At 39.4% G+C, this 13,522-nt stretch overlaps 1 protein-coding gene across 7 annotated transcripts in view; it reads left to right on the forward strand.

Moving 5' to 3' along the window:
• PDLIM5 (PDZ and LIM domain 5) overlaps nt 1-13,522 on the forward strand; it is a 243,581-nt gene that overhangs the window by 221,412 nt on the left and 8,647 nt on the right. For 6 of the 7 annotated variants that reach the window (XM_081960458.1, XM_081960463.1, XM_081960464.1 and 3 more), the window contains 3 exons: nt 6,658-6,817; nt 10,759-10,939; nt 11,718-11,838. In XM_081960458.1, coding sequence (XP_081816584.1) covers nt 6,658-6,817; nt 10,759-10,939; nt 11,718-11,838 — 462 coding nt within the window. The remainder of the gene's footprint in view (nt 1-6,657; nt 6,818-10,758; nt 10,940-11,717; nt 11,839-13,522) is intronic. The other variant, XM_081960460.1, reaches the window with a different exon arrangement.

Consider the following 13,522-nt stretch of genomic DNA (forward strand, 5'->3'; position numbering starts at 1 on the left):
GTTTTCCATATTTTTTCAAAAATATATGTTTTCCAATGGTCTTAGGCGACCCCTGTGAAAGGGGTGTTCGAGTCCCAAAGGGGTCCCGACCCACTGGTTGAGAACCACTGATCTAAAGGGTTAAAGCTTCCAATTGGTGTACGATAGAGAACATTACCCCAGTATTACTGCAGAAAATAAGTCAAGAACTTGGAGAGGAAAACTGCAGAATTACATATTTTGGCTAAACATGAACCTATGGTAAGGGTGCCAGGGGTGGAACACAGGGCCCTCTCTGACAGCACGCAAGCCATCGGCCCAGTTCAACTCCGCCACGCATGCACGTGCACCTCCCAACGGCCAGCTGGTCTTCGGGTCTCTGCCGTGCATGCGTGGGAGAATGGGGCGCATGCAAGGGGTTGCATATGCATGCGCCGGGGGTGAGGTGCCTTCATGGGGGGGGTGCACGCATTGCATTTTGACAGTTCGGGCGCATGCATGCTTTGGGCACTCAGTTCGGAAAAGGTTAGCCATCACTGCCATGGAAGATACCTTATGAGAGCCAACATGGTATATTGGTTAAGGTGCTGCGCCATGAACAGGATGAGTCGGGTTCTAGTTCTAAAAACACAAGGGTGATTTTGGGCTAGTTGCTTCCTCTCAGCCCTAAGCATATCTTGGAACAAGCCAACTGAAAAACACAAGCCAGTTTTTGTATCATTGATTACAAGATAAACACTTAAGAACATTAGGAGAAGTCAACTGGATGTCCCGCTCAACCTAATCTACCTCACAGTTTTGTTGTTGTGAGGAAAAAAGGGAGCAGGTATACTAATTTGGCAGGGGGGTGCTTTTAGTCTAATTAATAGTGTGTTATGTCTGTCATTGAAGACAGATCTAGACAGCTATGGTTGTTGAAGATTAGCTTCTGGTTTTAGGAAAGCGCTTGGGTGGCTAATAATACTAGAATGAACTGGAGAGTGTTACGTTGTTGTACTTTTGTTGTGTTTGTTGGTCTTAGAGAAGACAAGGAGAAGGACTCACTGTGGGGAAAAAAACATATTCTGTACAGTTTATCCCCCAGAGATCGAAGCAATGGATTATAAAGAGGTTCACCAGCCAGAGAGAAACAGCTGCCAGCCTGGACTAACAACCCAATTGCCAACCAGTGTGCTTAAGTCTTTCTGAAAGTATTAGTTTATTTTGTGCTCTACGGTGAAGCTAGTGTCTTCTATGGACATCGTTATCTTTTATATCCCAAACAACAGGTGGTGTTTTGGGTTTCTCTCAGCATAAGCTGCCCTTGAGATTCAAAAGTTGGACTATTCAAACAAATAGTCCAAGCAAAAAACCCCTCACATGCACACAACTGGCACAAATAAAACCAAAGTATTTATCGAAACACGTATCTTGGTGTATTTTGCAAAGAAAGTTTTAGTTAACTGAGGCAGCACTCTGTGCCCAACAGTTAAACAAATTGTAGGGTAGTCTCTAAATGTATTAAATAAACTATGAAGCTGTTGCAAAGGGTTCTAGGGTTAGTTGTAGGGTTCGATAATTAGTTTTAGGTTAATTGTCTTATGCTGGTTTAAAATTGTAAAGCCAGAATAGGTTGTAAGGTTCATCTTCCCATGAAGTATACGGGGTTGCTTGTATGTATTGCTGCTTGCATATATTTCAAATATTGTCCCCTTCAGTTTCTCAGTTAACCTACCTTAACAATGATCATTTTTTTCAGTGCTGTTGTAACATTCCTTTTTCATACTTATGACCATTGTAGCATCCCTATCAGAGATGGTATTCAGCCGGTTCTCTCTGGTTCAGGCGAACTGGTAGTAGCGGCTGTGGGAGGCTCGGCCCGCCCGCCCCAACGTAATGAGCAAGCACTGTGCATGCACAGAAGGTGCCCACTCACATTTGCGAACCAGCAGGGAAGGTAACTGAATCCCTATGGCCATGTGATCGAAACATGGACACTTGGCAACTGTATTGATGACGGCTGCAGTGTCCCAGGGTCATGTGATCACATTTTGCGATCTTCTGATAAGCAAAGGGGAAAACCAGATTCATTTAAAGTTGTATTACTAATTTAACAATTGCAGTGATTCACTTGGTAAGAAAGGTTGTAAAAATGCAGGCAAAACTCACTGAACTCTTACCTGTCTTGCTTAGCAATAGAAATGTTAGGCTCAAATTGTGGTTGTAAGTCAAGGACTAGCTGTATTGGTAACTTTCCACCCTTTCCATGTTAACGATAAAGACAAAGACGTGTTTTCCTTTAGGACAAAATATTTGACACCAGCTGTAATACATTATGAATTCACATTTTTATTTAATGCTCCACTTCCCAAGTGCAGTTCAGAAACCATTATTGACTTTCACGAAAATGATGTGCGATAACATGTTTTTATTTCTAACCTAATTGAGGGAACAAAATCACAGCAGAGAAAGTGTGACTTTTGTGGGCTATTAATGAGTCTCATGCTTCCCAAATCCAAAGTCTGTCTATCTCTGTCCATTGCCTCTGAATTGTTCATAATTCCAGATGCTGCAACAATCCAGCAATTGAACAGTGCTAATTAGTTTTCTGTATTAATGGAAATTGTACATTTTAATGGCAAGCATTGGGCCAGGAACAAGACAAAAAAGTTTTAAAAGGGATTGGAGGAATGCTGTGGGGATGCAGCTCATTAAAGTTTCAGTGTCATCCTCTGTAATCATTTCCAGCGTTTTATCTGGAATATGTGAAGAAAGTGAGGCCCCACAGGTTCTTTTACGTGTTTAATGTTACCTGAGTAGCAACACTGTGCTCCTATAAAAATGTAACTTGGATAAGTGCAACCTTTTAAAAGAGAACTTTTCAAACACAATGAAAATTCTCAGCAAATGCTTCAGATTGCTACCTGGGGTGTTATAATCAGGAAAAACCCATAATTATAAAGCTGCTTCAGTAATCTCAAGAATATTGCTCTGACAATTTTCCTGTTTGCTGGGAGTTGAAAATGAAGCGGTAAACTCTCAAAGGTAGTGCTCAAAAGTGCAATTTGTCAGAAACAACAGCACTCTTCAACATTCTTTTTCTTCGTCCCCTCTTATCTGGTGTTTATTTGTAGACCTGGAAAGCATTTGTAGTTCAAAATAAATTACTGTGATCACTGGGTCATAATGGAATGCCTCACAGACAGAAAAGAGCCAATTTTAAAGAATACGGTGTTTCTTGATAATGAAAAGCTGACCAATTATTTATTGTACCCATTTCTCTGGAAACCTTTCCTATTTCTTTTACTGTCGTTATTTACTTGTCAGGAGAAGGTTATCCTGATACCGCATCATAAATATCTACAGGTGTTTATCACACTTTGGTGAAGAAGGGGGAAAGAAAAGCATCGACTGTTGTCACTTTAGGGCTGAAAACATTTCAAAAGGTGCCAGCCTTATCTCTTAACTTCAACAGTTTGTCAGACTTTGAAGTTTAATCAGGCAGAAAACGTGTGTGACTAAACTGCCTTTTCAGTAAAATTGGCAAAGCAGGAGCAGATAAATACACTTTAATGAATTTGACTATAGGCAGAGTTAAAAGTATGCAAGATATTACGACAGAAAACAGAGCTGTTTTTGCATTATTTCTAAAGGAAAAGATGCAAAATAAGGGCCGTAGGTCAAAAACAAATAAGGGATAGTCTGGTAGAATAAGATAGGTGCTGCTTGTGTTGAACCTCTGTTCAGATATGGCTATAAAGTTAATGCTATTTACTACAAGTGCCTGTCAGAAAAAATTGAAAAGCAAATACACTCTTAAGAATTTAGGACACCTAATTGTAGGGTTGTAGGGGCACGGTGGCTTAATGGCTAAGACACTGAGCTTGTTGATCAGAAAGGTCGGCTGTTCAGCAGTTCGAATCCCTAGCACCTCCTAACAGAGTGAGCTCCTGGTACTTATCCCAGTTTCTGCCAACCTAGCAGTTGAAAAGCATGTAGAAATGCAAGTAGAAAAATAGGGATCACTTTGGCGGGAAGGTAACAGCTTTCCGTGTGCCTTTGGCGTTTAGTCATGTCGACCACATGACCACGGAGGCGTCTTCAGACAGCGCTGGCTTTGAAACGGACATTAGCACCGCCCACTAGAGTCGGGAATGACTAGCACATATGTGCGAGAGGAATCTTTATCTTTACCTTAATTAGTGCTATCTATTTCTTTGGACATGGGTGGCATGTGATGGGCCCGTGGTTAAGACGCTGAGCTTGTTGGCTGGAAAGTAGGTAGCTCACGTTCGAGACCCGAACACCACATGATGGGGTGAGTTCCCATCTTTGCTCTAACGCCTACCCACCTAGCAGTTCGAAAGTATGGAAATGCGAGTACTTTGGAGGGAAGTTAACAATACTCTGTGATTACCATGGAAATGTCTTCAGACAGCACGACTCAGTGGCCTTGAAACTGAGATAAGCTCCACCCCCTATTGTCGGCAACATCTAGCGGAGTAAAATCCACAGGGACTCCTTTACCTTAGCTTTACTTTATTTCTTTGGACTACCAGTAGCTCTATATGCAACAAGATATTTTTCCAGATCCTCTGTAGAGATGAGAAAATTTACACTTGGACTTCTTTTGCATACAAAGTATTTCTGCTTCTACTGATGTTCTTTACTTTGAATTATTTTTGCATTATGTTCATTTATTAACCTTCTTGTATGTTATGGTTATCTGCCAGTAATTCAGCATTTCAGACATGGTTGACTTTTACCCTGCTTTGTTGTTGTTGTTGTTGTTGTTGTTGTTGTTGAAATCCTTCGTTGCTTGTTCTTTAATTTCCCTTTTAGCTGCAATGTTGTGTGGATTTTTAAAAATCCACTGGCGTGTTCCCGAGGGTAAAAAGCACTATTTTCAAAGTACACCATCCTTATGCGAAAAATCTCTATGAAGGAATTTATTTTTGATGCGTATTTCAAATATTTCACCACTTGGATTTCTTTTTAGTGTGCTATAAAGTGTGGTTAGTTCTTTGTCTGCCAATGGGTACGTTTTCTTATTTGCTTCATGTAATTGTCCAGCTGGAGATAGATTAAAGTCTATTTAAGAAACGTTTCTTTGTTAGAATTTGACAATTCTAGATAAGCTGTTTTAATGGGAGCTAGCCTTTAAAATCAAATAATGCAGATTGGCTAGAATACTGCAGTATAATATACTAGAAATATCTTACCAATTACAGTTTTTTTAAAAAAAAAAAATGAATTCCCCTGCCCAGTTTGAAGAGCATTTTTGCAATAGAACTAGACTCTAAACTCCATTCTGAAACATAGTCTTTACATACTTTTTTAAAAAGTGCAGTTGCATTCCAAAGATTTAGTTTTGAATCTTAGATCGGAAATTTCCTATTCCCCTTTTTTTTCTTATGATTACCCATTGTACCTATTGGCCATGAGTGTCAGGCCTGCAACCATCTTTTCTTTTGGGTCTTTGGCCTGCCATACTTTCTATTATTCTGCTATGCATTTTCTATTGTGGGAAAATGGGAGGGGGGATTGTAAGGAGTCACATACTGTGTAGCCATAACAAAATTCTCTCTAGAAAGCCAAGGTCATCCTTTGTCTCTGCACCTCTGCACCTGACCGGAACTGGGTGGGTGGAACTGCCAGCATGGCAGTGGGAGATTGGACCATGTGATGGACTTGTAGGTGTGGGGGCAAGATCTTGAACTTTCAACTGGGTGGGGAAAACCGGGAAGCCTTCAGATTTTGGGTTTTCCCAGATGTGCCAACGTGGCTCTCTTAATAAATTGGAACTTTGAGCAATACTTTGCCTTGGACTCTGATTTACATTTGGATGCTATTTGGAACCCTGACAATGAGATTCTAGAGAACCAAAGAATGAACGTATAAAATATGTTAATGATAAAATACAGATGGTCTTGGAGGATACAGATAACCCAGATTCATGACAGTCTGGTCTCAAGTCCAGGCATGAGGTGAGATCTCTCATAGGAAACAAGGAATTCCTGTCATGGAATAATTCATACCACAATCATGGAAATTAAGTTTTTCAGCCTTATCTCTCTGCAAAGGATTTGAGGTGCTTTTTAACCATGGGTGGGTCCCTGCTGGCATTATTACCGGTTCGGCGCCCGAATAATTTTGTGTTCCGTGCGCATGCGCATTTGCACCTAAAAAGGTCTGTGCGTGCACACATTAAAAAGGAAAAAAATACATTTTCCAATGAGTTTTCTGCGCATGTGCAGAACAGAAAATCAAGATGGCAGCGCCAAGAATAGAACCAGTTCAGGTATGTATCCGGCCGAGTTACTACCTACTTGGCCAAACCGGTAGGAACCCACCTCTGTTTTTAATCCGAGAGAATGTGAATCAAGTACCTTCACATTTGCATCTCTTGGCTTGTAATTTTGAAAGCATCTCTGGCCATAAAGGGCATTTGTGCACATGCAGAGGCAAGCAGAAACAGCGTTAAAAATGGTAACATAAGTCTTGCAAAAGATGTGCTCGAATTCATCATTCAAAGTTGCTCACAGGTGCTGAGTGAAGCCAATCATTTGAATGCTAGATGCAAATTTATTTCTATCAATAAATGTCTTCCTAATCTTTCTGCATTTATGTACTAAAACATTGGGTTTGGCGGCATTTCTCCTTGCAAGCTCAGTTTTGTCCCATTTCAATTCATGGCAGCAGGAAGTGGATGGATTTCCAACAACAATAATACAACCTCTGGTGAGAAAGCTACAGCCGCACTTCTGCAAACCAATGAAGATACTTTGGTTCAGAGAGCAGAGCATATTCCGGCAGGCAAGCGGACTCCAATGTGTGCTCAGTGCAATCAAGTCATCAGGTCGGTACTATTTTCTATATACATAGTTGCTTTACATGAGGTGCAGGACTGTACCTCTTACTCTACAAGGAACTTTTATTTGAGTAATTGTAACCCGTTGATTGAAACTACTTCAGTGCTATTCTTGAGTTGCACTCTTGAGCACACTGTTTCATCATACAACATATAAATGCTAATTAATTAGGCTCATACAGTCGGTCAGTAAAATTAATGCATGCTTCCGTCTGGAACATCACAGAAAGCTGAGAAAGTAGTCACTTTGGTCCTCTGAAAATTGTGCAAGTATATGAGTTAGCAAAAGCACTTAGACTTACATACCGCCTCATAGTGCTTTTACAACCCTCTAAGTGGTTTACAGAGTCAGCCTATTGCCCCCAACAATTGGGGTCCTCATTTTACCCACCTCGGAAAGATGGAAGGCTGAGTCAACCTTGAGCTGGTGAGATTTGAACTGCTGAACTGCAGCTAGCAGTCAGCTGAAGTAGCCTGCAGTGCTGCACTCTAACCACTGCGCCACTAGGCTCTTTTTCTTACATAGTTCTTACATAGTTGAAATACTGTTAAGTATTTTACTCATTCTCATAATTGACTCAATCATAGAATCCAGGAATTTTCAGGAGGAATAGTTTTATTGAGTATTGATTGGTACAATATTAGGCTTATATGGGCATATTATTAGAAGCAGATGTTCAAACAGCTTTAGAAAGTAAAAAAAGACAAGTGAGAAGGTTATATAGAATCACCTGGCATTCTTATAAAGATTATATCATGTTGTTTCTCTACTGTCGCATTACAATACTTTGGGAAGCTTATGATAGCCTTCAGCTTTTGGGGTTAAGGTTTTAGCATAATTACAGTTCATGCCCTTTGAGGCAGTATTACCTGTGAAAAGGTAAGAACTGGATCAAGTGACATTCCACAGCACACCTGTGTTGCAGCCAAATGGACTGTACACCTGCTTACTTTACACTAATGCATAAAATAACCATGATGTGCAAGTCCCCCAAATTCAAAAGGGAGTATCTCATAACTTTTTAATTGAAATCCTTAAATTATTGATATGTTTATCTAAAAGTTATCACACTTTTTTGCAATCTTATTACAGGCTCTCATTCTATCTTGCAATATCAAGATACCAAACTACCTGGTTTTTCTCATATAATATCTGAAATATTCGCAGTTAAATTCTAATAGATTGCTATATGCAACAGCTGAGAAACCTCAGAATATCAATGAATAAAATAATTAAACTTGTCAATTAGAATCTTGTCATTAATATATTTCTGTTTCATTTACATGGAAGGTTTTTTTTTAAAGGTATGAGTTTCTTTAAATTCTTTTTCTCCCTAAGTAATCATGGCATTACAATTTCTGACAAAGATAAATTTTCTGCAAGATAAGTGAGAAATTAAAGTGCAATTTAACTGCCACAAGAAGTAGAAAAACTGTGTTGTTGGAAAAAGATACTTGAGATAAAGTTTGCATTTTTATGATGCTTCCATGAACCGTTAAAAATCAGGACAACTTCTGGTCGTAGATCAGCTACTTTGTGCTTACTTAAATAGTATGAAAAGCACCAACCCAACCTGTTGTCTTCCGAAGAATATGGATTTTCTTTATCTACCTTTTCACTCATTGTCTTGCATAAATATTAACAGTTCCAGTAAATGACCTCTATACAGAAGCATTTTTCCCCAACTTTGGGAGCACATCGGTGACTTAACTCAATATTTTACTTTCCATTGACATAATCATAGTTGGCTACCTCTGGCTACAAAACAGCTGTGCATTTATGCATTTCATCCAAATTATTTTCATTCATGAAATAGGTTGTTGGCTGATTTACATAAATTTCACAATTAAAAGGATTACTGCTGATGCTGTCCATCTTTGTTCGGAATATAAATCCAATTGATGTTTTTCGGCCAACTATATTATGTTTTCTTGCCCACATGTGATTTCCACTGAGTTCATGCACAGTATTTATAATAAAACCACTGGGGAGGGGGGGAATTCTATGCTCACTTCTTCAGTGGCATTACATGTGGTAGTCTCAGCTGCAGAATTCACTGATTCGTTCAAAATTCGAAATACTGGAAATAACAATTTGCTTTTTCCACACTGGAGTTTTATTCCTCTTCAGGTGTAAGCTTCAAAATATTAAAATTCTTAAAAGGCTGGAGAAAATTAAAGCACACCAACTCTAAATATTCTCTGCTATATGTAGCTGGTAGTATCAAAATACTTTGCCATCCTTCCAAATTCCTATTATGTTTTTTTCCAAGACTGTACTTTTAGTGCAGACAATTGGAAACTTGATCCTAAGTAGGGCCAGAAGTCCTTCTCAGACTTGGTTTTTTCCTAATGAGCCTCGTACATTAGCCTGTGCTGTGAGAAGAGAGCGGTTTGTTGTACATAAGGACTTAAATTGGATTCCTACTTGGCTGAAAGAGCATTGATGTTAAAAGGTGCTTGTATAGAGGTTACAGGATATCGGGTTAGACCAATTGTCCAGGTATCCACAGGGCAGCAAGGTTACCTGTAGAATTCAGGTGTCTGTATTTTTCTAATGATTCTTAATAGGTGCAAACATGGGGGAACAACACTGCTTTGTAATATTTTGAGAAATAGTTAGCCTGTGTTTTACATATACTGGAGGCAGAAAATAGTTCTACAGATGAAATGGCATGCATTCTTTTTTTTTTTCTTTTATATGAAACTTTTTTCACTTGGGTTGATTTAATTCTGCTTTTTGGTTTAGAGGAACATCAAAGTATAAGAATTTTCTATCACATTGTTCTGACCTAGCCTTCCCCAAAAAGCACAAAGCAGATTCCTGGTCCTGACAAAATCCCTTTTATTAAACGAATGTGAATTCCTCTCATTCACATTCAGCAAGCAAACAGGCAAACAGTCTTTCAAAGGAGTAATTATGACCACAGACCTTATCTATCTTGGAAACCTGCCACGTAAATATTTTTCAAATGAGGTGCTGCGCAAGGAAAGACTGGGCACAGAGTCTCTGAGATTCATGGACAGATTTTCACACTCCTGAAACGAATCTAAGGACCGACCGAATGAATTGTTTCCTGCAAAAGCCGACTCCCCTTTCGCTCCTCTTTTATTTTCTATGGGAGGGGCCAATTACCTTCCACATGTTACTTTACTTCCAAGGCGACCCTGATTTCTGAGTTGTTCTCTTCTTCTGGCAGCTCTGTGCATGCTCTCACTGGGAAGAGGCTCTAGCTGTTCCTCTGCCTCACTGCTGTCTAGCTCCGTTAGGTACCTGTTCACTGCCAGACGGCCTCGGCCCCATCTCTGCCTCCAACGCACAGCCCTAGTCTGAGCCTTCCCTAGCTTCCAGGACTGGCCCATGCTCCTTCTCAATCTCTTCACTGTCCGACTCTGCTGCCAGGGCCACGACACACATGTCTAGATATATCTTGGGTAGAATCAGAAAGTTCTACCTTGATCTAGGACCATTTTTGGGAAATAAAATGTTTCATTTTAATTATATTAAAGCATAAGCATTCTGTTCCAAGGTGAAACAGATTGTGAAAACCTGTATTTATTCCACTCTTGGATAACATATAGTGTACTTCTAATATGTCTTACATCACTTTTGAGTCTTCAAGACCCTATGTTCCAAAATTGTGTTTTATGTTTAGCTGTCTTGGTTTTTTCAAAATTTATCTTTTAAGAGACAAAATTATCCATTAAAAGCTTACTCTGAATGATATCAAGACAAGTGCTTGTTAATGGAGTTAAATGTAACCACTGATACCTTGATATATTTTTTAAAAATCCAGTAGAAGTTTCTTCTCACTTTAGCAATAAATTTTGCTTTCTGTCTGATGAAAGAAGATAGAAAGGAGATGTTTGACTGTATTTCATTAAACAAGGAGTTTAAAATTAATGTTTTAGTTTTTTATTTGAAACAGAGGGCCTTTCCTGGTAGCATTGGGAAAATCCTGGCACCCTGAAGAATTCAACTGTGCTCACTGCAAAACTTCCATGGCTTATATTGGTTTTGTGGAAGAGAAAGGAGCATTTTACTGCGAGGGTTGCTATGAGAAGTTCTTTGCCCCAGAATGTGCCCGATGCCAGAGGAAGATACTTGGAGTAAGTAAAATGTCAATTTGTAATTAACATTATGGAGTAGATAACTCACATAATCAAGCCAGCTGTTTCTGTAAATAGTATTTATTGATGCAGGAGCAATAAAATAATGTATTAAATAAATAAATAAATAAATAAATAAATAAATAAATTTAATTTGTTAGCCGCTCCCTCTCCAAAAGGACTCGGGGCGGCATATTAATCTTGGTTCCAAAATTAGAATTAATCTTTAGAGTTGTGCATTGCCTTTCTCTAGTTTTTCCCATTTCAGAATGTCCTTTGTATCTTAATCCCAGTCTCAACACCTGGCTCTGGGGTTAGAAGCAACCTGGATCTGTTTATTACTTGAATGGAAAACACCAAGAATTCCAGAGCAATGAATAAGTCTGGGAAATAGAAAAACATCCCAGGAGGAAGCAGTCCCAAACTACTGTGATATTACTGACAGGAGAACTGCATCGAAAAATGGCCCGTTTTTCGCTCTTTTTCGCCCTCCCCAGCCTCCAGGAGCACTCTACAAGCCTCCCAAAGCCTATGCATGCCCTGTTTCTTGCAAAAAAAACAACAACCCAGGATGAGCGGGGCAGGGTTTTGGGTGGCTTGTAGAGTGCTCCTGGGAGCTGGGGAGGCTGTAATCAGTGTATAAGACGTACCCAGATTTTCATGCTCTTTTTTGGGGGGTGGAAAGGTGCTCCGAAAAATATGGTCATTCAAATACTCAAGTATTCACACATAAATTCTGTTTGTGTTTTGCTTTGCTTTGCTTTGCTTTCTACGCTAGGAAGTAATAAATGCTTTGAAGCAAGCCTGGCATGTCTCCTGCTTTGTGTGTGTGGCCTGTCACAAGCCCATTCGCAACAATATTTTCCACTTGGAAGATGGCGACCCTTACTGTGAGACAGGTGAGTATTACCTGTAGCAACCAAATAAGGGGAACAAAGAGATGAGAAGACTTTAAAAAAATATATGCTGGGCTATTCTTTCCTTGCTGGTGTGTATCTACCAGTTCAGCTAATAATGTTTCTATTTTTAAAATAAAATTTGGAAACAGGTCAGTTTCATGCTGTTAGCACCATCTAAAGCAGGGCAGAATGTTCCACAGTTCGAACTGACACGCCGTTCTTGATTTGATAGAAAAAAGGAGGACAATTTAGAATGATTAAATCTGGAATTTAAAGTTAGGTAAATGAGTCATTTATAGGGACATATATATCAGATAGGGATGCAGTAGCTCAGTGTCTAAGATGCTGAGTTTGTCGATCAGAAAGGTCGGCAGTTCGGCAGTTTCAATCCCTAGTGCCGCATAACAGAGTGAGCTCCCGTTACTTGTCCCAGCTTCTGCCAACCTAGCAGTTAGAACGCATGTAAAAATGCAAGTAGAAAAATAGAGACCATCTTTGGTGGGAAAGTAACAGTGTCCCATGCACCTTCATTGTTTAGTCATGCCGGCCACATGACCATGGAGACGTTTTCGGAGAGCGCTGGCTCTTCAGCTTTGAAACGGAGATGAGCACCGCCCTCTAGAGTCGGGAATGACTAGCACATATGTGCAAGGGGAACTTTTACCTTTACCTAAATGAGTCCTCACATATAGTGTTCTCTGTAGAAATGAAAACATTGAAATAAAAGATTAACGTGTCTAAAATGAGAAGTTATGTAAAAGTGGAATTTCCTACAGCAACATATTGGTCATTTACTGTATATAATGTATCTCACTTTCATTGATTTTTTTTAAAAAAATAGTTATTGTTTGGGTTGGCTTTCTTATTTTCTTTTTTTCCTTTTTCCTTTTTTATAGACAATTCTACTGTATTGCCTTCCTTTTATTGCAATCCTCTTTGTAAGGAAATTAATCACACTCTTTGTTGCTTGCAATTGAATTAGCAAAAACCAAGGGGCCTTTTTCCTGGCAGAAGGCAATAATTGCTTCACAAACAAAACAGATGCCAGAAAGTTGGTAAATTTTTTAAAAAGTACAATTCAGATAAAGCAGAATACAGGTAGTCCTTGACTTACGACCACAATTAAGCCCAACATTTCTGTTGCTGTGTGAGACATTTATTAAGTGAGTTTTGCCCATTTTACGATCATTCTTGCCACAGTTGTTAAGTGAATCGCTGAATTTGATAAGTTAGTAACCCGGTTGCTAAGTGAATAGAAGAATGTGGGTTGGACAGCACCACCACCAGATGGATTCATAACTGGCTGACCAACCGCACTCAACGTGTAGTCCTCAATGGAACTGCATCTACATGGAGGGAAGTATGCAGTGGAGTACCCCAAGGCTCTGTTTTAGGCCCAGTACTCTTCAACATCTTCATCAATGATTTGGATGAGGGAATAAATGGGGAACTCATCAAATTTGCAGATGACACCAAACTGGCAGGAATAGCCAACACTCCAGAAGATAGGCTTAAGATACAGAAGGATCTTGACAAACTTGAACATTGGGCACTATCTAATAAAATGAAATTCAATGGTGAAAAGAGTAAGGTTCTACATTTAGGCAACAAAAATGAAATGCACAGGTACAGTATAGGTGGTACCTTGCTCAACAGTAGTAATTGTGAAAGGGATCTTGGAGTC

This window comes from Natrix helvetica, assembly GCF_964273705.1.
Source record: "Natrix helvetica genome assembly, chromosome: 7".
In the NCBI taxonomy this organism is placed as follows: Eukaryota; Metazoa; Chordata; class Lepidosauria; order Squamata; family Natricidae; genus Natrix; species Natrix helvetica.